We start from the raw sequence: 24949 nt of genomic DNA, 5'->3' as shown, positions 1-24949 counted from the left end.
GTAGTAAGGTCGAGGGCTGTTAACGGTCCCTTTCGGGCGGGACCGGGCGGTGTGAGGGCTGAGGGGAGGGCGCTCGGTCTCGGGGAGAGCTGCTGGGCCGAGCGGTGCTCCGCCGCGGGCCCTCGCGCTACTGCTGGCGGGCAGGAGCCGGGCAGGCCTGGGGGAGGTTCCTCCTCACAGGAGAAATTGACCGGTAGGCCCCCCTGAGCAGAACGGGCCATCTTGTCCCTCAGGAGGCACTGGGTAGTACCTGGTCCCAGCCCTAGGTGGGACTAGTCTGGGGGGTCTGTACAGTAAACGTGAAAATCGGCGATTTCTAATTGTCTCTGTTCCCAAATCTGTGTTTCTACCGTGTTCTTCCATGCTGCTCAGGGGAAAGTGAATTGGATGCTGCCCCCTTTTTCTTACCCTGTACTGTGCCCTCCAGATCTCTAGCCCCTGTGAAATAGCGTAAAGAAAATACCCATCTTTGCTGTTTAATATAAATCTAGTTACTTTCAGGTGCAGCATATGCTTTTCTTGATTGGCATCTTTGCGTATCACAGCTTATTTACAATGAAAATGGAAAGGGAATTATTAACTAAGGAGATGTAAAAGCAAGTTGCCTTGTGATGTGGAAGGACTGTGTCCCCATTCTGCAGAATGCGTGTGAAGAAAGTACTGCTGCTTTACTTTGCCAGGATATAGGTAGGACAAACACAGCAAAGACCGGGAGGTACCTGCATGATGATGGGTCACTTAAATAATCTCCCCCCACAGCAAAAAAGGAGAAAAAAAAAAAATCACAAAAAAAAGAACATAAAGGGATGACTAGGAAAGAGAATCCCTTGCAGGACTCGAAATGGTGACTGAAACGGCTGCTGAGGAGATGCAGGGGTTGTGCTGTGTCCCTGACTGATATTGCAGCACTCGGGCTGCAGTCTTTGCTCGTTGCTGCAGCAGCCATGGCAGTTTAGCGTGTGAGCAGAAAGCAAGGTTGTTGAGGAATACCCAGCACCAAAAACAGAGAAGGTTGCCGAGGTAGGAAATAGCTCTTTTTCCTGTGGAGAGAAACTACCCAATGGAACTGGGTACCTGAGGGCTTGTTTGAAGAGGAGCCTGGGTTGATAAGGCAACTCCATTGTAGGTTCTGCTCTCTGTTAAAGTAGTAGAAGCCATGTAGAGCCGTTCCAGAGACCTACTATTCTAAATTAAATTAAAACCCTTAATTATGTAGTAGTATACCAGGAGAATTATTTGCGTGTGTATGTGGGGGAGGTTTTTCCGCTTTCTGAAGGAAGGTAAAAATGAGCATTGTGTAAGGGCTTAAGCATTTTTCAGGGTATTATGCTCTCTACAACATAAGTGTATTAAAAAGGTTTTGGTTTTGTTCACATTAGTACATTTTTTTAGAGCACAAGGTTACTCACCCAGCAGGAGAAGTCTTCAGTCACTTAAAACCCAAATGACATTCTTGCATTTATCTAACATTTTTGTGTGTTTAATAGGGAGTCTGGTGCTGTACTACACAGCACAGGTGCAAATACTGCACTGTTTGGTGTGCGGTATCAATAATATCCTAGGTAACTCTGTTTGGTTTGAGATCCTGTTACTGCTTCTGTAGAAATACTAAAAGTGAAGTCCTGAAAGACATAATGCTATTGAATTTCTTGCCATGTTTTAATCTTTGCATGAGGCCCACCTGCACCTTGTTTTCTAGCTGTGCTTGTACACACAGGAAAGGCATTAATTCCTCTCTTTAATGTTTTCCAGGTTATTCAGAATTAATTCTCATGTCAGCAGAAAGCTCAACCATCACAGTCCGTCTTGTTCGCTCTTTTGAACACCGGAACTTCAGACCTGTGGTGTATCATGGAGTTAACTTGGATCAGACAGTAAAGCAGTTCATGAATTTTGTGCAGAAGGGTAAGGGGCCGTTGTCTTATTCATTCGTTTCAGTCCCATGTGTTGCTGTCTCCACACAAGAAAGCGGAGGGGAGCAAATGAATGGGAATTCTGTGACTTTGGTAGAGGTGCCAGATTTGTGTTTACATCCCCTGTGTGCTCTCTTCCCTTGGATGAGAGGTCTGGAGTTAATAAGAGCTTCCATGGTCAGTGTGCCATGCCTAAATTTGTGAAGACTGCTCCCCCTGCCCAAAACCCCATCTTTAGTCAAAAAGAGATGAGGGCATTGCTGCATTTGGCTCAGTGCCTCAGGCTCCTGGAGTGGTGCTGTCAGGCAGCTATTCATAAATTAACAGGAGTAAATTAATAGAATTTGGAGAGCCTTTGATCCTTAGGAACTACACCAATATGTGGAATGTGGGAACACAAGTCTGTTTGCTATTTGTGAGAAAAGAGGATCTTGAAAAATTGTTTTTGACACTGTGAGGTCTCACTGTGCATGTTGGCTTCTGAGTTTCTGTCTCCATCTTGAGCTTTGTGGTGCAGATTTACTCATCTATGGGCTTTATGTTTTAAAAGCCTGGTTGAAAGTGGCAGCGTATCTAAAAGTTACTTAATGATGTCGACCAGCCCACGCAGTGACTCGCTAGTTAGGGTGTTACCCAAGTCTTGCAGGTGTATTTCTACACACCTAAATGGAGACATTCAAAGGGTGCAGAATAATATCATGTGATTTTTTTTTTGCATGAAGTCAGCTTAAACAAGTCTTGAACTGTTGCTGCTGATAAAATTTGAGCAACTCCTAGGACATTGCCCTGGGCCTCACAGCTGTATCGTGTCTTCAGCAGCTTCCATACTTCTAGACAGCGATGGGCATGGCAAGATCTTAGGATGCTTTTAGAAAACTGCAAGCACTCTCAGAACATATGGTACAGCTGCTGTTATGAGGAATAAAATAAAAAACAATGCTAAGAACTTGCTTTTGATGTGTGCGGTATTGAAACTCACTAGCGTCTTGGACAAGACTTTTTGGAACCTCATTCCACAGATGGATGGATAGTCCTGTTCCTGGTCCAAAAGCTGTGTTCCCTCCTTTACTGTTATCTGTTTTGAAGGGAGAGTTTGAGATAAATTGTTAAACTACTGATGAAATTAAGGTTTCAGCCGGCTTGCTGCTGAGCACCACACAGGTGGCTGGGCTTTCCAAGGCCCTGGTTAAATCCCTGGGTGTCACTGGGAATGCTGGCACCAGGGAAGGTGTTTGTGTTCTTGCAGTTGCTTATGGGCTGTGTCCTGCATGAGGCTAAAGAGTTAACTTTCTACAGTTTGGCTTCCTTTTTGTGGCTGGTTTGCATGTCTCTGTTTACTGAACAATTCAGTTATGAATGGCAGTTGTTTGTATAAGGTAGAGAGAGATGCTGTGCAAACCATTAACAGGATGTTCCTGGCAGATTTCTGAAGGATCAGACTCCCGTGATCATATTCTGATTGCATTGACTCGCTGTCCTCATGGGTCATTTTGTTCAGAGGGGCTTCATGCTCAAGTGAAGTTAATCAGAGATGAAGTAACTATAGAATCTGAGCCAAAGGTTGTGGTTTAGTATTTGATGCTCAGACAAATCTCTGGTGTTGTGGATTTATTTTGATGTAAAGGATGTCCAGGATGCATGCATAAAATAATGTAAAAGAAAATACTGGAAATTAAAAAGAAAGACAACTTTGTTCTAACTTGACGCTTTTATTTTAATAGATGTGCCTTCAAGAACGGGACTTCCTCCACCTTTCAAAAATTACAAGTATGGTACGTGGGTTTTTTTCTTGTTTTAATTCCTGTAAAGTGCAGACATAGTATTTTATACCGGTTTCTATACAATTTAGAAGACAACTACTGTAGAATATTCATGCTGGTGGCAGTGCCTGCCTGCACTTGCAGCTCTACCCCGCTTTCGTAGCTGGGGTTATGCCACTGTGATCACAGTTACGGAACTTGACCATTATTTTGAAGTTCTGTATTAGTCTTTGAATTAGGCTGCATGTTATACATTATTGTCTAATTGGTACTGATGTTTTTTGGTATTAATTTTTTATTACTTTTATAAGTGCCTTTTAACTCTCGTTTTTACTCTAGCGAGCAGCTTGTGGTCTCAAACACTTTGAAATTGTAGTTCTCTATGTGCTTATGTATTTCAATATCTATTTACTAGTAAGGCAGTAAATAGAAAATGCTTAAGACTAATGTATTTAAATAATTTACAGGATATAAGAGAAGCAGGGGAACTTTGCTCAAAGTAGATATGAAAGCTCTTAAATACAAGCTGATGGAATGAAACAGCCTGTTGTGAAATTTAGGCTGACTTTATCCTCTAATGTAAAGCTATGTGTATATTTCCTTTTTGTGAAGATTGGCATGAACATGTGCAATTCATCTGTTTGGGACAGAGTACACTTTCAAAATAGACTAAATTATTTCCTTTCTTGGAGTTTGTTAACTTGGATGTCAGTAACATATCTTTTCCTGAACTTGGCAATTCTGAACGTTCTCTTGGAGTTTTTTGCTGCAAGTGATCCTCTGTCTCCCATGTTTTTGGAGTTGACAAACTCCTTCCTCTTCGGTGATTCAAAGAATTGAATGAGGAACCTATTTAATACATGTGAATGGTAGTAGACTCTAATTGCCTATTAAAAAAAAAAAGCCAAACATTTCATTCTGTGTTCTTGCTGATGGTAAAACAGGTAGTGCAAAATGAAAGCAGAAAAAGAGTTAGGGATTAAGATTTATGATACCCAAGTGGCAAGGACTTGAACATTATTATTTTTAATATATCATTTAAGGTCTTAAAATCTAAGTATCTGTAAGTTTGAATTTGGAGGTGCCCTTCCTTCCCCTAATACCTGCTGCTTTGGCTAGGTAAGGGTGTCTTATCTAGAACAGCTACTATCGGTTGTATTCCTGGTGTTGCCTATCCCGGCTGCTAGTTTTTTCATCACTTAGAGCATCAGTTTAGTTTTTCCTAAGGCATATGTTGTGCCTGAGCACCTGACTGTGCTGTGTAGGACTGAGCATAATGTGGGTGAAAAACACTGCAGAACTTTAAAACCTGTTACACCAGTTAGTGGGGGCCTACTTCTAGTGGGACGGTGCTAGCTGCGTGGAAATTTTCACATAGAAAAATCAAAGCCAAATTCCTCACCTTCCCCTCAGGCTGCGAATCATCCAGGTTCATGATTTTGGCATCTCTTGTGTGCTGTACTGTCGTTCTTGTATTTTGGTGATGAAAGGGCAGTGATACTTCTGCATGAATAGTGCTAGTAAGAGTCAGATTTTATCTTCTGTTTTGTTTGGCAGTGCCAGAAATCTCAGTTGGACCTGTCTGTCTCTCACCTTGCCTGTGTCGGCTTCCTTCTCTCCAGACTTCAGCACCACTTTGTTCTCTCAACATCATATATAATGCCATCACATTTTTCCTCTTGGCTTGATTCTCTTAACTCACATCTCAAAGCTTACGGCTTTCATTTTCTCTGCATTTCTTTGTACACATCATTCTTTTCCTCGTTCTAGAACTCTTCTCAGTCAATCTTCTCATCTTCCTACCCTGTCATTGCCGTCTTTTCACTGATGATGGCCGCCTGGGTGCCAACTTGTCTCATAAGCTGCTTCTCAAATATTTCTTTTTCCCCATGAATGTGGAGCAATGTGGTACATACTTCACAGAATCAGACTCAGAAAGTGATTTCTTATCTATTGTCACAGAAGATGTATTACTAGAAAAGGAAAGATAAAAATCTGGGAATATGATTGAGTGGGACTAAATGGGGATGATTTAGCAAAGGCTATTGAGAGGACATAAGGCTTTAGCTAGGGTGAGAAGAGACTGCAGTTTCATCTCTGTAACAGAGTTAGAGAAGCCATTTAATAGCTCAGATGAAGACACAGTGAACTGCTGGATGCCAGTGGTGGAGTTGTGAAGAAGTAAAATTGAGACAATAGTTCAGAGAATGAGCAAAGACTAGAGAAAAGGGAATATGACAAAGCAGATGGAGAGTTTAAAATTAGCAGGCAGAGGCTGGATTGTATTTGCTGTGGTAGAAACGTTTTGTAATTGCAGTATATTTTTGCTGTGATTGCTTAGTCTTTTTGCAATGCTTCTATGCAAGATGGATCCCGGTAATTGCAATTTAGTATGTGTCTTGCTTCTAATACTGCACTTCTTACAGCATGCTAAGGCTGCCTTCTCAGTGACCTCTCTAGTGGGAATACAGAGTAGTTTTGACCTTACGCAGTGTTTTAAATTAAATGTTTAAAATGGGCCAGAGCGGTATGGAAGCAAACTTCTGAATGGGAGTGTGATCTCTGTTACTCTGAACATCTGATTACTTGCACTTGGTAGTTTGAAAGTTGTTTTAGCCTATATCTAACTTTCTTGCATCCTTCTTTTACCAGACTATTTTAACATGCAGTGTTCAATTAATGCACAAAACCAAACTAGAACAGAAAATGAGCAGGCAAACAACTAAACAACTGGTTTTTACTTCTTTGCTGAGAAGGGATTGATGAGAGTTTGAGTATTTTGGTTTTGTTTTTGGTTTCCCTTTTTTTTTTTTTTTTTTTTTTTAGTGCTGCACGGGCATCTTTTGACTTCCATTCCCTCTGGATCTTTGCATTCATCTGGTTGCTTTAGTGACGACGTTATTTTCCCCCGTTTTTCTTTTTGTTAGCAAAGCCCTGCCCACATTGCCAGGGGAAAGTGATATTTCTTTTTTTTAATAGCGTAATTTCTGAAAGTGCTATACTGCAAAAACATATCAGAGATAAATATTACTGAGGAGTTTATAGGATTAAAAAGAGGAGAGGCCGTACATGTTAATGGAAAATGGACTGACTTAACAAAATATCTAAAAGGCTGCTTTCTTCACGAGAAGGAAAATTTCAAGGAATGATCTGAAGTGGTCAGGTTACTGTGTCTTAATTACTTGCTGCCTATCAACTTAACTGTAGTAGTTGACAGTGCATAAATGCTGTTTGTCCTGCCCCAATTGCATGTGTTAAATCTGCTAGGTCAAAACACCTTAACTGGCATTTAAATTGATGTGTTTTGACTGGCAATTGGGGTGGTCATTAGTTAGTTATTGTAATTCAGCCAGCAAATAGAAGCCCAGTACGATATGATACCTTAATGTTGGATTGACTGATTTAAGACTGTGGCTGCAGGACTGGGAAATTAAGATGTTTTCTCCTCTTTTAGACTGAATACACAAAATTGTTCATAATAAAAGATTTTTGAACCGTACCTCTTTGTCTCTCCTTCTCCAAGTACAACTTTCAGTGTTACCTGCCTATTAAGGCTTACTTAAGGAAAACGTTGTGTTTTCTTTCAGATACAATGAAGATTATTCACCAAGCACACAAATCTAAGGTATGATTACTAGATGGATTCTTCCCCTTTTACGTGCTTTAGTGCAGGCAGATCTCTGTGCTGTCAAAGAAGACTGCAGCAGAGACAGTCAGTAAATTCTTATTTTTATGTTTGTATTCTGGTTCTCTGATTTGTAGACCGGTGAACTTATAGTGAGTTTGGAAGATGATGACAAACTGATTTTGAAAGAAGACAGTACACTGAAAGCAGCTGGAGTAGGTAGGAGCACATTTGTATTGACTGAAGGTGCTGTTCATTGTGGTTGTCATTAAACTGATAACTGGCTGATTATGTTTGGATAGCCTGCTGAAAAGTAAATGCTATTCCTGATGCTCTTTACACTACTTGATAATTATTCAGGGAAGAAGGGGCGATAATGTACATTCAAATCATTGGACCGAGGGCAGCAGGTATCTGCACTCCAAATGTTCAGAATGCAAATTGTGATTTTTAGAGGGTATGCTTATAATTCTGCTGAGAGTAATTTTAAATGATTGACAGATAGGTTATTAGTATCGTGTCTGCTTAGTCTTATCAGTAACATTTAAACTGATGTTTTGGTTAGAAATGTAAGTAGTGGAACCAGCATGGAATAATGAAATAAGATTAGATTTGTTTAATGTGCAGCATACAGTGCCTGATAGCCAGATTGCTCAGGAAAGCTCAAGCAGTATCACTTAGAGAATGTGCTGAACATAGCAAAGAGTTGAAACTTGACCTGATTTCTCACATTTTGACAGGGGACTACATATAGGGCATGTCTTTTGGTAATGTAAAGAAATGTCTGTCATGATAAAATTGATGGTCCCTGGATGTCCTTTGGGCTTCTCATAAATGTGGCTGAATGACTTTGTGGCAGCAGGGTACTTAAGGGATGTAGCTGCATTCCACCGTGATATGGACATTCACTCATTTGAATCTGATTTGCCTAGCTGGGACAGATAACTGCCTGCGCTCTAAGTGCAGGGGTTTCACAGAGAAAGCTCCCTCCTGTTCCTGATGCCCTCTGATTGCTCCCCAGCTAGCGAACGGGATTTCTTTCTCATAGGTTTCTTGGCTCTTTTGTTTCCTGCCATTTACTTTCCAGTTTTAAGTGACTTGGGATGTGTCTTTAATGTATTTCTCTGGGGTGCATTGCAACAGGCCTTAGTATACCTTTCCTAAAGGTCTTTGGGCATTCCTATAATACGAATGATAGTTATTATCTGGCTGTTTGTATTAAACCAGGTCTTTTTATCTGGAGGAAAAAAAAAAAAAAGAAAAAGGCTCCTCTGGAAGGAGGATTACTGGAACTCAAGTTTTATAGATTTGTAATTTAGTTAGCAGAAGATTCATTTAAGCATGATTTTTTAGCTACCTGAGGCATAAGAGGCAATGCAGTTCAGGAGAGGGACTGATGACAGTGCCAAATGTTGAATTAGAAATGACATTGTCCAAAGCTGCCTTCTTTCAAAAAGGTATTAACAAATATTTGCATATATTATCCATCTTTGAAACTAGGTTTGTAGCTGCAGCAGTGAAACAGTTGGATGTCATCTCAAAAAGGTGTCAAAACATCAGAGTAAATGTTACAGTGAAAGGGAATGGGAACAGACCAGCCTGTTCCATGTCTCTGTACAAAGAGAAGGGCAGAAAACAATTTAATGCTGCTTTTAATTTTTTTTCAGAATAACTAACAGCAGTTAGTCATTAGTATATGGTGGATATTTGTGGTAGAAAGGAAAAACTCTTGCTTTGTAAAATGCAGCATGCCGTTATGCCATTTTGAATTTTGTTATGTTCAGTGTATCTTGATATGAAAATTAGCTAAGTTAGGAGTAGGGTCTTTGTAGTAAAATCTTGAAGATTTTACTTTTCTTCTTCAACAAGAAGTGGAAAAGAGTAAACCAAGGAAGTGCAGTATGATAGCATATACCACTAGTCCTCATCTTGTACAGTTTCATTTAAATCAGTGAGAAGATTTGAAATCTCCTATTGACATATTACATTTTTCCAGTATCTAGTCTGGACAAGATTTAGTGGAATAAAACAGAGAATTGCTGTTAGAAAATCTGTGAAATTGTGAGACATGCAGAACATTTTTTTCTAAGATGCAGTTGATTGCCCTTGGCACTTCACAGGGTTGGGCTGGAGAGTTATAAATTATGAGGACATTAGATAAGTATCCTCGGGAAAGCCTCTGTGGTAGTGATTATTATTACAGTTATTATCTAGTCAGCAAAGTTAATACTTCACTGTTTTGTTTTTGTTTTTTTTTTTTTTTTTTTTTTAAAGCAGGGTGTATGTTAATAAAGCGTTCAGTATTCATTGCAAACAGTCTTGTCTGTTTTCTAGTTGAGATTCTAAAACCCCTTCTGCTCTTTTTTTTTTCTTTCTTACAAGACAGGCAGACTTCATTAACTTCAGGTTTAATTTAAAAAACGAATGTGGAACTTATTGGCTCAGCACCTTAAAGAATTCCATGTTTAATAATTGTGAAGGCTTTCCATCAGATTTGTCTCTGTTCTGAATTAGTAATGTTGCTGACTTATTGTTTTAGAAGAGGAAGTCCTTGACCTACTGGGTTGAAAGAATTGTGACTGCTCTGAACCTTTGTGGGTCCTTTAGCTCTGCCATATCCCCTGTGAATAATTAGAGGTATTTGAAGGTATTGCTGGAGAAGCCAATTTGTGTCTTTCACTTTGCATATTGTTGAAGCCTCATGAATTAATCATCAGCAGGGCAAAAAATTAACTTCTTCAGACACATATTTTGATGGGTCATGAGGGAGAATGTAAAGTCATCTGTAAAATATTCTACTGATCCTCTAAGTATTAAATTATTATACCTACAGGCTAATTTAATGGAAAAAATAGTTTCTTTTTCCCTTTCCTAACGGAAAAAGGCACAAAAAAAAAAAAAGAAAATCATGCTTCATTATTTTTCTAGCATTTGCAGGCATTACAAATGCGATCACTTAATTTGCTGAATGCTTATACAAACAATTCTGAAGGCTGTGTTAAACAAATCTTGAGGGGGTCTTGTGTACATATTTACTTCTATATATTCAATATATATTCATGTTCTTGGGGTTTTTTTTCCTTTGTTTCTCCGGCTCCCTCCCCCAAGCTTAAATGATATGTTTAATACTGGAATCTTTTTTGCAAAAATGTGAGGGGGAAAAAAGAAAGTGTGGTGATTTATAATTGTCTTTGTCCAAAATGTTGTCACTTGTCTTCAGAGTTTCTAAGTAGGTGGCTGTTGGGTGGTTTATTTACTGGTGTGCTAAATATTTAATTTTTTATTCGTTCTAGCAAATGAGACCGAATTAGCATTCTTCTGTGAGGAAGATTACAGAAACTACAAAGCTAATCCTGTTTCGGCCTGGTGAAGATCCCAAGAGATTATTTTGTTTTCCCATACCTGTTGTAAATTTTCCTTATGCTGCTTAATGAGATTTTTCTTAAAGATCAATAAATCCTAGAGGATTGCTTTGCAAACAGTGCAATTCCCTTCCTATAGAAATTAATTTCTGTCAATATGCTCAGACTGAGAGAAGGAAAACTGGGGGACATAAATGACTTCTTTCTCGCATTTCATTTTCCTTTGCTTGCCTTTTAGGATGCAGGCAGCGCAATCTCTGACCTGTGACACATGTTCTTGGTGCGATCCTACAGCAGACATTAGCTACATACTGACATTATACAATGCACAGCGAGATCCCATCGCAGTACTAACTTCTAATGAAAATGGAAACGTTTTATGACCAAATCACTGGGTATTTTAGAGAGCTTGCGAAGAGAATCTCTCTGTTTCAAGTCATAGCTTTACTTCTCTCATTTTATGTTTGGTGTCTTTTGTTTAAATGGTGCAGACTGGCAAGTGTTTCATGCTCTTCACTGCTGAATGCTTTCCTTTGTACTCTCCTCCAGCCCTCTGTAGCATGCTGAAAGGGACAAATGACTGTTGGGAGGCTTTCGTCTTCAAGGACCCAGCTCATCTGTTTCTAGCTTTACTTCACGGAGATACCTTCACGGAAGAGGCAGCAACCTGAGTTCTGCCAGGACCTCAGTGTGCATAAGTAGGAATTGGGCATTTTTCCAAATGGAGTGAAAGCTCATGGTTTCAGTTTTAAGGATAAAACCTGAATGATTCCATTTTTCTGAGGGGAGGCCCGGTCTGAGAGCCACGTCTTCAAGACTGGAATTGATTCTTTCCTGCTTTCCAAGAGCCAAATACTCATTTGCTATATGTTAGTTCTTGGAAATTCCAGGCTCTCCGACTACATTAACCAAATCAAGAATAAGAAAAAATAATCATGCATCCAAGAAAGTACCTTTAGATAGATACTGCTTGTGAAACTGCTTTTTAGGGGGTACCAAGATGGGACACTGTGCCTTTAAGCCTCTCTTCACTGAAACAGAACTGATGCTGGCTCTCTGCCTTATCAGGTTCTTGGGCATAGGCTCTGCTAAATCAAATGAGACCTCACGTGCCATTGCTTTAGACCCACACATCTACCCTCAGCTCTGGGCAAGAGCTGACACCACCATTTTCACAAGAGACTTTCCAGAGAAGTAAGTTTACTGTTTCCTAGAGCTTTGATGATTTTTTTTTTTATTATTGACATGTGATAGTGAAAGCAGATGTGTGATTTCCAAAGTATCTAAATAAAAGTTCTCTTTACTTTAGATGTAAGAAACCTCTGTGTATTGTTCCCACCTCATTTGCTTCATCCTTCCTGACAACTCTCTGGTTTAGGCTGATTTGGTAGCTGGTGTTACTCACCAACAGCTTTGCTTCAGAGTTTTATTCTCTTGTGAAAGTGGTCTACCACTTTGTCATCTGCGATTAAAAGGGTGATTGTATCTGTATCTTGTAATGTTATGCCTGCTGTGATGAATTTGTGAGGAGAACTTACCACTTGTCCCCTCCTTCTGTCCAGGCTGCCTTTCTGTTGCTGGTACCTGCTCCCCAAGCATGGGCCCGTGTCTCAGCTCTCTTCTTACACATTCTGTCATGTTTGCAGATTAATCTGGTTGATGTGAGTTTGTACGCATCTTCTCAGACAGTTTAAGCTAATGCATTGCACTCCAGAGTATACCAGCTTTGTTCAGCCAAATTTACAATAATGAAGGTAACTTTGTAAGAAGTAGATGGCTACCAGAGAGATCAATGTCTCAGACTTTCTTACCAAGGCATGATGATGTCTGTCAGCACACTCAGGCTCTCGGACTGAGCAAACACTGTCATTCTTTTCCTTCTGTTCTGGGGATTTGAATTTGGTCTCCAGCCCTTTCAGACAGATTTGGACTGGTTTTGTGATCCCTTTTCTCCAAGGCATTTATTTGTGTTTGAAAGACTCACCAAATTTTAACAGCTATCCTTTCTGGGCTAGTACAGTTACAAACATTCAGTGCCACATCGAGTATGGCACAGTGGAAGAGCAATTCTACACCATCAGTGAGAAAACGGTAAATGTTTTGATGCAAATATTTAAGAATGATGTGTCTGGCACTCCAGATTAGCTACTCTTTCCAAGGGAAGAGTTAAACTACTGCTTTGTGAGCTCAGTTCACTCTGGCAATGGCACTTCATTGGCTCCTTTCTGCAGCAGCACAGTAGAGTCTTTTGTAATGCTCTCAATGGCCATACTTGTAAACTGGCATCTTCACAAAGTGTTTTTCTACTGTGGTTTTTTTTTTTTTTAATTGGACTTTTAATAATGCTTCTTTCAAATGACCCCCACAAAACCACAGATAATAACTGAGAACTTGTTAAGATAGATGCTGTTCCAACATTTCTTGGTGGGATATGTTATAGCCTTGTGTCAAAGTAGGTTTGATTCCAGGATTGCTGAACACTGAATGAAATCTGTGAACGCTGGCAAATAAATTACTAAAGACTGAGATGTATTTGCCCATGTTGTTATGAAATCCTCTTTCTATGGAAGGAAACCACCTACGGAGTTGGTACTATGGTCTGTTGTCCTGGCAGAGGTCATAAACTACATCTGTTTACAATTACTGTTAATCAAAGGTGGCTTCTCCATAATGTGTAGTGGGGTAAGTCGTATAGCTTTGCTAGTGTTCTTAGACATTGTGGCATTAATAAGGATTCATCTTTCAGTATGATGTCCCTAGAGCTTTTCACCAGTCTTTTTTAAAAAAAAAAAAAAACAAAAAAACCCAAACCCCAAAAAGAACAGTATCCAGAGTGGACACTGACATAACATACAACTTCTGGGTTATAACACTGTAGCAGGGGAAGGCAGTCAAACTGGAAGCTGGTTGTGTTTGGGAGGCTTGGGTGTTTATTGGAGAAAAAAAATCACTTCAGAAAGGCTGGAGTTTTGGTTACGAGGTGTGGAAGAACAGGTACTAAGGGAGAAGAGAGGAAATCAGGAAAGGAATTATCATGAAGAGGAAGAAGAGGTACCAGTGTAACTAAATAAACACAATGTCTTTGATGTAAAGCACTCTTGGCACAAATACTGGAGTAGTGCTGCTTTTTTTTAGCACTAAAGGTGTGAAAATGGTGCATTTTAATAATTTTTGGAATTGAACTCATGAACTGCTGAGATAGGCATCTTGTTTTTTCTGGCTTTGTCATGTTATACTTTCTGCATGCAACAGTTGTGTATTTTTCTGTTGCCTCTTGAAGAAGCAAGAGTGAAGAAAACTGCGGATGTGAATAGCTGAGTTAAATGTTGACAATTACCAATGGCATATGGGAGTCCTCAAAGATCTGATATGCGCCACCGTTAAAGTTGCAGAACTGCTTTATCTGATGTAAACATTCTGTCTTAAAGGTGGTCCAGAGATATGTTGTAAGCTGTGGTGTTTCTCTTTCACTCCTCGGGAATGTTCAGCGCATCCCCTGACAGATCGTTTACTTAAAAATGAGTTTGCAAGTAACAGTCCAGCAGTTACCCCAGCCATGACAGGACATCCGTGGGTCCTGTCCTTGGAAGCTAATAGCCACAGAAATCCTGAGTGTCCAGAGATCAAGAATGAAAACCCAGAACATTCGATGCTCGCTCTTGGTCTCATGTGACTGACAGGATCCTGGCTTCAGAGCCACGGCAGCCGGCTGGAGGCATTGCAAATGCTTCAGGCAAGTGCACACTTTTGCTTATTGAACACTTTTGGACTGAGCTCAGTCTTCCTGGTTGGCACCTGATTCTCCTTCCACGACTTCGTTTTCGTAGTACTACTTGGCACAGATTTGCAAGCGATTAACGAGTCAAGCAATGATGCCCAGTAGACAACTTTGCTGCTTTTCATATTGTCAGGATGTTGACTGTTCCTTACTACTTTCCTGCTGAGAAACAGACACACCTTTGCATGTTTTCCCTGCTGCTTTCCTTTGCTTCTTGCTGACACCTCTGCTGATTTGCAGTGCTTTAATGGTTAGGTTTGCACCTCATCTGATATGCAATAGCAGCATTTCCTGTGGCAGTGAATGTAGATTTTTATTTTTTTTTTATTCATGAAGAAATACGCTTTGAAATAAAGAGAAGACCTTTTCTACACTGTCACTAATAGTGCAAAACAAAGGATCTTTTCTTTCTTTACAGGAGGACTTGCACAGGAGAGCACTGTCCACTGGTCAGTGGAAACAAAAATGTTTTTATCATAATGCTTTGTATCTTGGAAGGAAATGAGAGCAGTTACATTGGGAATGCAAAAAAAAATGCAGTGAAAAGCCAAGACCTATTGCCATAAATTGTCTTTGTCTGCAGAGAAAGCCACCAGATGTCAGCACAGCCTGTTCTTTCATTCTCCAGAACATGTGTAAGCCAAGAAATATGTAATGTTTATGAAAAGTGCTTATCTGTGAATTGGTTTAGCCTGCAAAGTCAGTACTAGGGTTCTGGTGATGAAAGCTGAATCTTTCCTTGCAGAAAGTATTTCTTTTTATATTAAAATCAAAAAGCGGCAAATTGAACTGGTATCGGTGCTTAAATTCCTCTTGTTAGAGAGCATCCTTTGCGAAGCCAGTTCCAGCGTATCTAAATCTTCGCATGCTGTGAGGAGGCATTTGCAGAACATTCATTTGAAGAATTGTCTGGAAAAGATCAGTGTTAATTTGCTGAGGTTTTGTCAAGTAGACTGTAAGTATGCCTATTTTTTTTTTTAAACACAAGGAAAACCACCCAGAACAGACACACATGCAAAGCAGAGCAAAACTCTTCAGCAACACAGCTTAAACACACAACAAATGTATCCTCCATGCTTCTGACCTTAAGCTCCTACTATTTCTTCCATGTAGTGCAAGAGCTGAGGAGAACCTGGCACTGCGTTTTCTGGGCCATGCTTTCTGAGCTGTGATGAGCTGAGATTGGATACGAGTTTTGGAGCCCAAACCCAAGCACTGTGCACAGCTTTATGCTGTCAGTGATTGAGGTGCGCGTAGGCGCTGCCTGGTTAAAAGGTAAATTTGAATTGTTGCACAGGGACAAGGTGTGACGGAGCTTTCTGCTGAGATTCCTGTCACTTTTCTTGCAGCAGCTTGCAAATGCCAGGGAGACTCTCAAAGACTCCCTGGAAGTGTTCAAGGCCAGGCTGGATGGGGCTTTGAGCAGCCTGGTCTAGTGGGAGGTGTCCCTGCCCATGGCAGGGGGCTGGAACTAGATGAGCTTTAAAGTCCTTTCCAACCCAAACCATTTTGTGATTCTGTAAAGTGGCAGGTAGAGCCTGGGTGACCTAAATTCTTCCTTCTTTCTGTTTTGGGCTGCTTCTTTCGTTCCTTTCTTCTAGCCTGGGAGCATTGGTGTCATGCTAGGGGTTTACCACAGCTTGCTGTGTATGAGAACTGCTTATCGATTCCAAACTATCGCTATAACCCTCAAACACCATTCACAATCCGGAGGTGATGGATAGCAGATTGCAGCTGTGCAGCCTTGTGCTGACTGCAGGGGAAGACTGCTGCATGCACGGGTGCAGCCAGCACGGTGCTGCAGGTTGTTTGGGAGGTGTTGGTCCCGCTTCTCTTCCATCTGCACAGCACCCGGTTCTGCTTTGCTGGGGAGCAGGACCTTGTCTTGAAGCACAGCACGTGTGACAGGCAGCTGAGAGGAGAAGTGGGTGTTTGGGCTGGTGATGCAGTGGGGGAGAGCATGGGGCATAAAGCTTTCATCTTCCTGTAGATATGGTATTTTTTATCAGATATGGGTGGTACCTTTTATTTGCTAGCATCCTCTCTCTCTGATAGTAATGGATTCTTTCCTTTGTACTGGCCCAAAAGCAGCTAGCCAGAAGAGCGGGAGCTTCAATGGCTAGCGAATACATTCAGTGTGACAGATTACTGTAAGAATTTACCTTTGTATGTCCGTTTCTGCTCTCTGGCAGGTGACTTAGTGTCGTGTACCAGGAAATGTCAGCAAGTACTGTAAGAACTGCTGCTGTCTGCTCTCATTACACATCTTGGGAAGGTTTAATTCTGCTTTCTAACATGAAGCCCAGAGAACGTATTCTTCAAGGCCAATTTAGGAAGCTCCTTTTCTTCAGTGAACTGAGATTTTTAAAATGGAAGGTGTGGTATTGCTCTGTTTTTCATGCTACCTTGAGGTCACATCTTTGTCTCTATGCATATATTTGTGTCCATGCAACTAGAGGACATCAGTTGGTTTTAGAGTCAAAGCAGCAATCTAGAAATGAAAGCCTCATACCCTAGCAGTTAGTATTGTGGCCATTTCTTCACACTGCCCCCCTGCCCTATCCCTCCCAAATCCAATAAACCTAGTTTTGCAGAGAGCAGACTTGGAATCTTGCACAGCAACTGTGTTTTCTAGAGCGCTGAATGAGACAGCTGCTTAAGCGCAGACATCTGATTGCAGAGAGCTCTTTAAGCCAGCAGGCTGGCATGCTGCAGCAGCAGCCGAAGCTGGCTAATTGTAGATCAGATACGGGAAGCAGATAACAAGACAAACTAGCCAGCTGAACAGCAGCTGTAGTGGATCCTCCAGTGCTGAGGTTTCTAAATCTAAAGCAGATTATCTTTTCAGGAGGACTGCAGTGGTGCCACTTTAAGTCTTTGAAGGGTTCCCGTAATACTATGGCTTGTAATACGTGATCCTCCTGACTGGCCACACACAACGGTTATTTTTAGTCTTTGATTATCAAAGTCCCGCACACGCTCTGCTAACAAGAACTGTCCCTGATCATAGATGGTATCTTCCTGCTGTATATTGTATGCTCAGCTTTTAAATAAGCATGGTTCTGACTTGCACTAAAAAAAACTCGTGCAGAACTTCTGCAGAACTGATGCTGCTTATTAAGGCACAATAAACGGATAAAAGAAAACTGTTCTAGCGTAAGAAATCTTGTTCCTCAAACCTGAGGCACAGTCCGCAGATCCCGCTAGCTCAGTGCGTGCAGTTTTGAGCTCAAGGATAACACCAGACTTTTGTTGATGATTGCAGCAGGTCATGCAGCTGCGCTGGCCATCTTGGAGACACTGAAGGAAATATATTGCATAGAGGTGCTGAAGCAAGTGCATTCCCCTAAAGATTTAACTGTAGTTTGATATATCACTTTGTAAGTAAATCCCTGAAGAGCAAGAAACCAATTGCACTGTTAAAAGCCTTGTATTATAAAACAGAAGGAGTGAGAGGACTGTACCTGCAGAGGTTAATCTTCAGCACAGGAATTTAAATGAACTCATTAAAATCAACTTACAAATTAGCTCATTAAAATGCAACGCTGCAGATCCAGAAGTTGGTTGATCTGGCATGCCACTTCTATGAAGAAGTGACTTAGGAAATGGAGAACAAATTGATAGTATTAAAACTCCCTTTTTCTTTCCAGCCCCATAAACCCTCATTTGTAACTCACTCTTCCTTGAACTCGGTATCAACAGCGCTTTTTGGTTAGCGAATTAAGCTTGTTTGATCCTGTGCTACAACTGCTGTGTAATATCACTAGGCTCTTGTAATGAAATGTCTGTCTGTACACACTCGTGCCCTCCCATATGCGTAGGAACTCTGTAACAGAAGCTCTGTTGCGCTGGATCACAGCAATGATCATTTTTACTTATGATCTTGATAATGAGACTCTACCAGCTGCTGGCTGTAGTAGGTTTTATTTCCTAGTGGTTAAATTCCGGATGATCACACTGCCCTCTACTACTGCCATTAAAGTAATGGTATTGTTTAGGGGGAGGAAGGAAAAAAGACCCAAACGAGTTCTGATATAATTATATAGATCTGTTCAGAATATTTTTTATGTAGCTAATGATGCCAGTGATTAAAACTGGCCTTACTCTTACAGCTTTTCAGTTGGTTCTTACATATCCCAGAGGCACATAGTAGGCATTACAGAAAATAAAAATATAAAGAATTTACATTCCAGCTGTATATACTGCAATAATATATATATGTGTGTGTGTGTACATATATACAGAAAGACAAACTCCAAGTACAAAACCAGTTAATTGGTAAATTTTAAGCTAACGTCACTAAACCCGCTATCCACATCAAAAAATGTGTAGGGAAAGATAATTGAAAAATTCCTCAAACTACTTTTCAGCATTGCAGAATGAGAAGAAATTACTCAAGCTGTTGTGTCGAAGGCTTTAAGGACCAGACGCCTACAGAGGGCACCATTTGAAATGCTGTTCTGCATTTACAGGAATGGGTTTCAGGCTTTAAAAGGGACCGTGACTGGCTGGACAGTATGTTGGCACAGGCGTTACTGGGAGACACTTGATCAGCCTTTATTTAGACGCTGTGGAGCTGCGGTAGCTGTGGGGATTTTGAACTGGCTTGTCTGTCCATCTGGGCTTGTGTCCATCTGAAAAGCACCGTGCTGACTCCCTCACGGAGCCAGCTCCTCAGGTAGGTCCGGGTGCCTAACTCTGCCTCTGCTCATGAAAACCGTCCCTTTGCCGTCAGTGGGAAAGGGTACGTGGGCGTGAAAGTCAGGTAAACAAAGCAAAGGTGCAAACCTTACTTCTGCTGGGTAGAAAGGCGAGTCTTTAACCTTGCAGCGACTCACAATAAAACCACACCTTTCCCCTTAAAGACGAAGTTTGTGTAATGCTCTTACCCTGCCTCCTAATCCTTTTTTTTTTTTTTTTTTTTTTGCCACGGCGCAGTAAGTCTTGCCTGACCTAAAGATCTGAAAAGAAGTTTAGGTGGGAAAAAGAGGCATTGGAATACACTATTGTATTCAGAAAATGTGTAAATAGGTGCTTTTATGTTGACTTTGCTTGATGATGAAACGGAGAACACTGAAAGAACAAACTTGCTGAATCCAGTAACTCAAGGATGAGTTAAGCTGGAGTGGGTGGAATTATACTCAGGTGAAACTGTCTCAAATCCATGTGGAAACTTAACCCACACAATGCAAACACAAATAAATAGTGCCAGGTAATCAATGTGCTTGGTGAGTGATTTGATCGGGTGCTGGTCTGGGCTAGGTTGTGGAGATGGATGGGGAAACCTGAATAACCGCAGTTTTCTGAAGGGGACAGTAGGAAAGAATGGTACATTCTTCATGTTGCCAAAAAAAATAATAAAAAAATCAGCTGATGATGAAATCTGGGCATTTCCCTCATGCCGATCTCTTTATATTCAGTTAAAAGAAGTGGCGATTGGAGACTTTACTGTAAGCCTTAGGAAAGAACTGAAATCTCTCAATATCGTCACTGGCAGCTTGAGCAGTATTTGGAGAACATTACTCACTGTAGTTATTTGAGGCTAAACAGGGAATTCTTAAGATCCATCTGTGTAGAAATCATCCAGGTTACAGAAGCAATGTTGGCTTGTAGAAGGGCTTATGTGTCCCAAAGTTGATCATTTCCCCCCCCTGCCCTTATATTAACTGTGGTCTAGTAACAAGTACTTTCTTGTCCCGCAAACCATACCTCATTTGACGCCGACAGCTGTTATTTTTCAAAGCAATACTGAACACTGAGTGGTGTCTTTTACTTAGCTGTAGGAAAATAAGGCTATTCCAGCCATGTCCTTGTATCTGACCTTGCTGAGTTAGTCGTCTTGTGCCATCCCAATTGCTTGCTTTTATATGAGCCTTTGTGAATGGCTGTCCGTTCTCTGCCTGGTGATTTGTATGTCCAAAACCTAAAGAATTATTCTGATAAACAGCAAGAGCTTGAAGGGATAGGAAATGACAGGTGGAAAATGAAATTAGGACAGAAATCTTCATTGCCCTGCACCTTGTCCAAAGTGGGTGTGAAGGCAGAAGAACATTTGATACCTGCTTTGCAATCTAGCAAGTTACTTATTAAGGTGCAAGGCAATGAAAGGCTGTGGCCTAAATGTACAATTGCTGTATCTTCATGCTGTGGTCAAGACTTGCTGATCCCTTTGCAAGACCATTCAAAGATCTTATCATTGCTGGTGAAACCAATGGGTTTAGAGCTGCTGTTTTATCTGGGTAAATGGGCCTGTTCAAGTGACAATGATTTCCAAAAGCTTCACCCTATTGTTTGATGTAAGGCCAGCTGGAAGGCCTTGGTTTTCTTCATGTAATTCCGTGAAGCAGCAGGTCTTTCCGATAATTATCTTCGCTCTATTTCCATCAAATACCGCTTGAAACTTTGGCGTAGTCAAAGAGAGAACATGCAGCAGCAGCAGCTGTCAGAGCCAGCAGTGCAGGCCAGATGTGTGATGTTAGGGATGTCTCTCTCTTCAAATGCTTTTATACTGCTGGAAAAAGCACTTTATTTCTATAGCTTATAAATGTGCAGCAAGCACAGTTTACAGGACCAGCAGCGTTGTCTGTATTTGAGAGAACACGGATAGTTGGACTTGCTGTCAGGTTTAGATGCTTTTAGTAAAATCTGTAGATGCTACAAAACATGGATATTGCTCTTCTTACTTGTTCATAGAGTTCATTGAGGAGACCAAAACCAGAGACAATTCATCTTTCTAAACCTCACTGCCTTGATTGATCCAGACGCTCAAGAGGCAGGATATCTTTGCTGTCATAAAACACAGAAAATCTGTGCTACTTTATATTTAAAAAAAAAAAAAAAAGGCATTGAAATTTATGAGAGCAGCTAGGGAAGCAACCGAGAAGCGCTGGTCTGGGGAGCTGCCAGCCAGCACCTCAAGTGACTGATCTGACTAACAGAGTCCATCAGTTTCCTGGGTATATTAGTGCTGCTAGCTCGGCTTTCACGGCCATTTTTAGGGCAAGAACTGTCCTAGCAAATCTGCAATATAATTTAACTACTGTCTAAACTAGTTTCATGGTCATCCATTTTCTAAAGTCACCAAATTTTATTATTTACCCACAGTACAATTATACCAAAACATACATATATTTAAGAAAAAGAAACACCTTTATAGAAATGTTGCTAGTGCTCTGAAATCCTCTGTCACAGCCGGGGCTCCCTTAGACATTGCTAGAGGTCTCCCCGCTTGAATATTCCCCCGTTGCGCTGGGCAGAACAAACTTCACATATCTTCCCTTCTCCCAGCCCCTCCTGATTCGCAGAAGTCTTTGCTGGATGCAGGGCAAATTGAAGACGACTTTTGCTAGGATCACAGTACACGGGACGAGCAGCGTGAGGGTGTAGGTCGGAGGCAGGTAGAATTTGTACTGGTTCTCGTCGAAGGCCCTCGACCATCCGTACGTGAGTGTGTGCAGAGTGCTGATTACCAAGGCGATAAATCCAAGGGTGGACTAAAAGGAAGAGAAACACACGACAGTTAGCAGAGGACTACATGCCTGGCTATTTTCCTACATATATATTTTTACACTATTTTCTAAGCATATATAGCACAGAGAAAGCAATGAATATTCCTGTGTTTCTTGGCCAGAACAAAACATGACTGGAAGCCTTTCCTGGGTAGCGTGCCAGACCGCGTTTTTCTTTTTCTAATCGGAGGTTAAGTGTGATATTAGAAACTCAGCAGGAGCTTCCCAGAAGATGCTGCCAACTCAGCAGAGAGGTGGGCTCCCGCCTCCGTGCGAAGCAGCAGCCCCCGGCCCCTGCCGAGCAGGGAACGAGCAGGGAACGGCAGGCAGCTCACGAATGCTCCTCCCGAGCCGCAGCTGCCAGCTGGGCTGCCTGCCGGTCCATGGCTGGCGAGAGGCTGCTGGCCAGCGGGGTGAAGCATCAGCATCGTGGCTCTGGACCAGCAGTTGGCACCGTCAGAAGTCGGTGAAGCTGCAGCTTCGCACAGAGCAAAGACACCTTCAGGTAACTGCCGCCATTTACAATGAAATGAGATTATGGAGGCAGAAATGCTCTGGCTGGAGGTGAGCATCAGCCCTGATGGGTTTCCATCTCTGTCCTAGAGATCTGTGTTGGTTCATGAGCCAGACCATCAGGCTGCGTGATGGACTAAGTCTTTGAAATGGGGAGTCAAGAGCCCTTATCAACTTGGGGAGGCAGCAAAGACCCAGTCCCTGTTCTGCAGACAAGAACTTTCCCTGTTTTCATCTGAGATTATGGCTCACAAGCACCCACAGAGACAACACTTTGCCTGAATATTTCCAGCTCCCTCTGGACGTTGCTCTCCAGAGGGGTTTTAAACTGGTTGCCTCACTGGTGGTTTCCTGCAAGCATCAGAGGTGGTGGCTCCCGAGCTTGCCAGGTCCCGCTGCCTGCTGGCCCTCAGCAGGAGCTGGGCACTCACTCCCGGAGGCATCTCAAATACAATCCTTTGCTGCCGCGTTTTCAAAGAAAAGCATGGGTGTAGGATATTGCTCTGCTGCCCTCCCTCGAATGCTTGGTCTAAGCCTGCAAAAATAACCAGATTTCAAGATGCCTGGGCAGGGAAAACTTTGCTGGTAGTGTTCCTAACTTGGGGAAGGAAGCCTTTACAAGTCAAAATACCTGGCTTGGTGCAGGTAGTCAGAGATCAGCAAGAAACACGGTCTTCCTCCAGGAAAGACGGCACAGCAGGGCAATAAGGGATCAGGCAAAGCAGGAGGAAGGACTCATCATTTTCTCGTGAAAAAATAATCTAAACTGGGAAACTGCTCAATTCAAAGCATCACTTCCTATTTTTGATTGTGGGGAAACTATTTAAAAACCCAGACAACTTTTAAAAATGTACCGTGTTGTTACCAACAAACTAGACCAAGGATACACTATGAGAGCTAATCGTTTAGGCAGCTGAGAGGACTGGGCAGGGGAGTGAAGGAGAGCTCTAAAACGTGCTACCAGATCTAGGGACTTGACTTTTACAGCGCCTATCAGGCAGCCATGTAGGTGTCACTGAGTCCTGCCGAGATTTCACCTGTACGACCCCCTGCCGAGGTAGGGAACTCTTCTCTCTGTCTTACAGCTCAGCATTACTCCAGGTCGTGCCAGGAGTTGGGAGCAGACCTGTGAACTGATCTTCAGTCCTGCGTGCATCCCCACACCCATCCTCTCCTCCATCGGAAGACATCCTTCTTACCATGTCCAATTCTTTAGCCAAAGTGGTAACAAGCAGCAAACTCACAGGGTCGAGATTGGGTTCAAAATTAAGGAGGAGTTTGCTGCAATGTGCCGTGATTTTAGTTGAACCTAACAGCAGGACCCGACCCGTAGCTCATCCGTTCTTTATCAACTCTGAGCTTCTCTCCAACAGGCAAGAGAATCTCTGGGTGGGAAAAGGTTGGAAGTACCAGTCTGGCAGGGCAGAGATGTAAAGCAGGGCAAGGGGAAAGGGGACAGAGTGAAGTCCAAGGGTAGCAGGCGCTTTCTGCCCTGGGCGGAGGGTGCGTTAGGAGTCAGCCCGAGTGGGGCTCTATGCACAGCAGAGATGTCAGAGCTGGAGATAATTAGTTTGTACCTCTACAGTTTCTCTTTCAACCGCTGCTGCTACTGGGGAAGAGCAGGAATGGAAATTAGCAGGACAAAAGGTGACAAACCATCACAGGTTCTCAGTGACCCACCTTTGCGTGTGGATGGTGGGTCACATGAAACAAAAAAGCTAATTGGCAAAAAATGCGTGGATAAGCTGCCGGCGGCTGAAAGCAGTGCTGGCAGCTCCTCAGACGGCAGCAGTGGGCTGACCCGCTCCTAACACAAATGCGGGGCTGCCTGGTGACAGCCCGGGCGCTGGGGTCCCAGTGCCACCGGCTGGCTGAAGGACAGCAGGCTGCGCCCACCAGACAAGCTGTCAGATGGGTAGAGGTTGATCTGTAAGTGCACGAAAGACAAAGGTTTTGCTGATGGCAGCTTAGCTCAGTACGTACAGCTCGATTATATACTCGGTATAGACCGATGCAGAGCCTGCTGAGCACCCCGCGGGGGCTGACCTGCCAACGTGCTTAGCCCTGATACCGCACTGAGTTTTGAAGCTCTGTTCTCATTCATCCTCTCAATGCTGTTTCTGGCTATGAAGCTTTTTGGAGTTGTTTTGTTTTAAGCAGTGGCAGGTTTGGTTTTTTCCCCACTGTCGCAGCATGGGGAATATGGGGCCACCACCCATGTAAGGTGTTAAAGATGGCTGCACGAAGACGGTATCTTCCTAACGCAGGCTTTGCATCTATTTTCCATTCTGTATTAACTCCTGTATCTCCCCCATCGCCTTGGTGCCTGCGAGGCTCCCTGTAATGCACCAGTGATGGGGACGCAGTCACATGTGGCTCATTTAGAAATGTCTGGGCAGCGTCCAAAGCCAACAGCCCCTTCCTGACCCAAATATGTTTCTGACTTCTGCTGCCGTCAGTCCCGTGAAGTCATTAGCTCCATGGAAGCAG

The 24949-nt window shown here is 42.3% G+C and overlaps 2 protein-coding genes across 9 annotated transcripts in view; one reads left to right on the top strand and one right to left on the bottom strand.

Annotated features, from left to right (window-relative positions):
- Positions 1–14: 14 nt before the first annotated feature.
- C7H2orf76 (chromosome 7 C2orf76 homolog) lies at positions 15–19217 on the top strand. Of its 6 annotated transcripts, none has more exons than XR_008467648.1 (9): positions 15–687; positions 1753–1905; positions 3635–3685; positions 7261–7298; positions 7436–7517; positions 14089–14393; positions 14857–15713; positions 16631–16814; positions 18911–19213. XR_008467648.1 is itself a non-coding variant. In XM_054208444.1 (6 exons), exons 1-6 carry the CDS (start codon positions 612–614, stop codon positions 11329–11331), a joined length of 522 nt encoding a protein of 173 aa, XP_054064419.1. In that variant the 5' UTR covers positions 15–611; the 3' UTR covers positions 11332–14082. The 6 variants fall into 6 exon arrangements, 2 of the variants coding, with proteins under 2 accessions (XP_054064419.1, XP_054064420.1); XR_008467649.1 differs by having other exon boundaries at positions 14089–15393; positions 15552–15713; XR_008467650.1 differs by having other exon boundaries at positions 15–193; positions 14089–15713; positions 18911–19217.
- An 881-nt stretch (positions 19218–20098) lies between these two features.
- Positions 20099–24949, bottom strand: part of STEAP3 (STEAP3 metalloreductase) — a 28212-nt gene continuing 23361 nt past the window's right edge. For all 3 annotated transcript variants that reach the window (XM_054208441.1, XM_054208439.1, XM_054208440.1), the window contains one exon: positions 20099–21931. In XM_054208441.1, coding sequence (XP_054064416.1) covers positions 21641–21931 — 291 coding nt within the window. In that variant the 3' untranslated portion in view covers positions 20099–21640. The remainder of the gene's footprint in view (positions 21932–24949) is intronic.

The sequence above is a fragment of the Rissa tridactyla genome, chromosome 7 (genome assembly GCF_028500815.1).
Source record: "Rissa tridactyla isolate bRisTri1 chromosome 7, bRisTri1.patW.cur.20221130, whole genome shotgun sequence".
Classification (NCBI taxonomy): domain Eukaryota; kingdom Metazoa; phylum Chordata; class Aves; order Charadriiformes; family Laridae; genus Rissa; species Rissa tridactyla.
The sequence above is the reverse complement of the archived record's forward strand: the minus strand, read 5'-3'. Positions and strand labels throughout refer to the sequence as shown.

Excerpts from the sequence above, each read along its gene's own strand:
- C7H2orf76 (XM_054208444.1), top strand. The coding sequence starts at position 612 with ATGTGGAAGGACTGTGTCCCCATTCTGCAGAATGCGTGTGAAGAAAGT. Across the intron at positions 688-1,752 it reads TTTACTTTGCCAGGATATAG|GTTATTCAGAATTAATTCTC; the intron begins GTAGGACAAACA and ends AATGTTTTCCAG. Across the intron at positions 7,299-7,435 it reads ACCAAGCACACAAATCTAAG|ACCGGTGAACTTATAGTGAG; the intron begins GTATGATTACTA and ends TCTGATTTGTAG.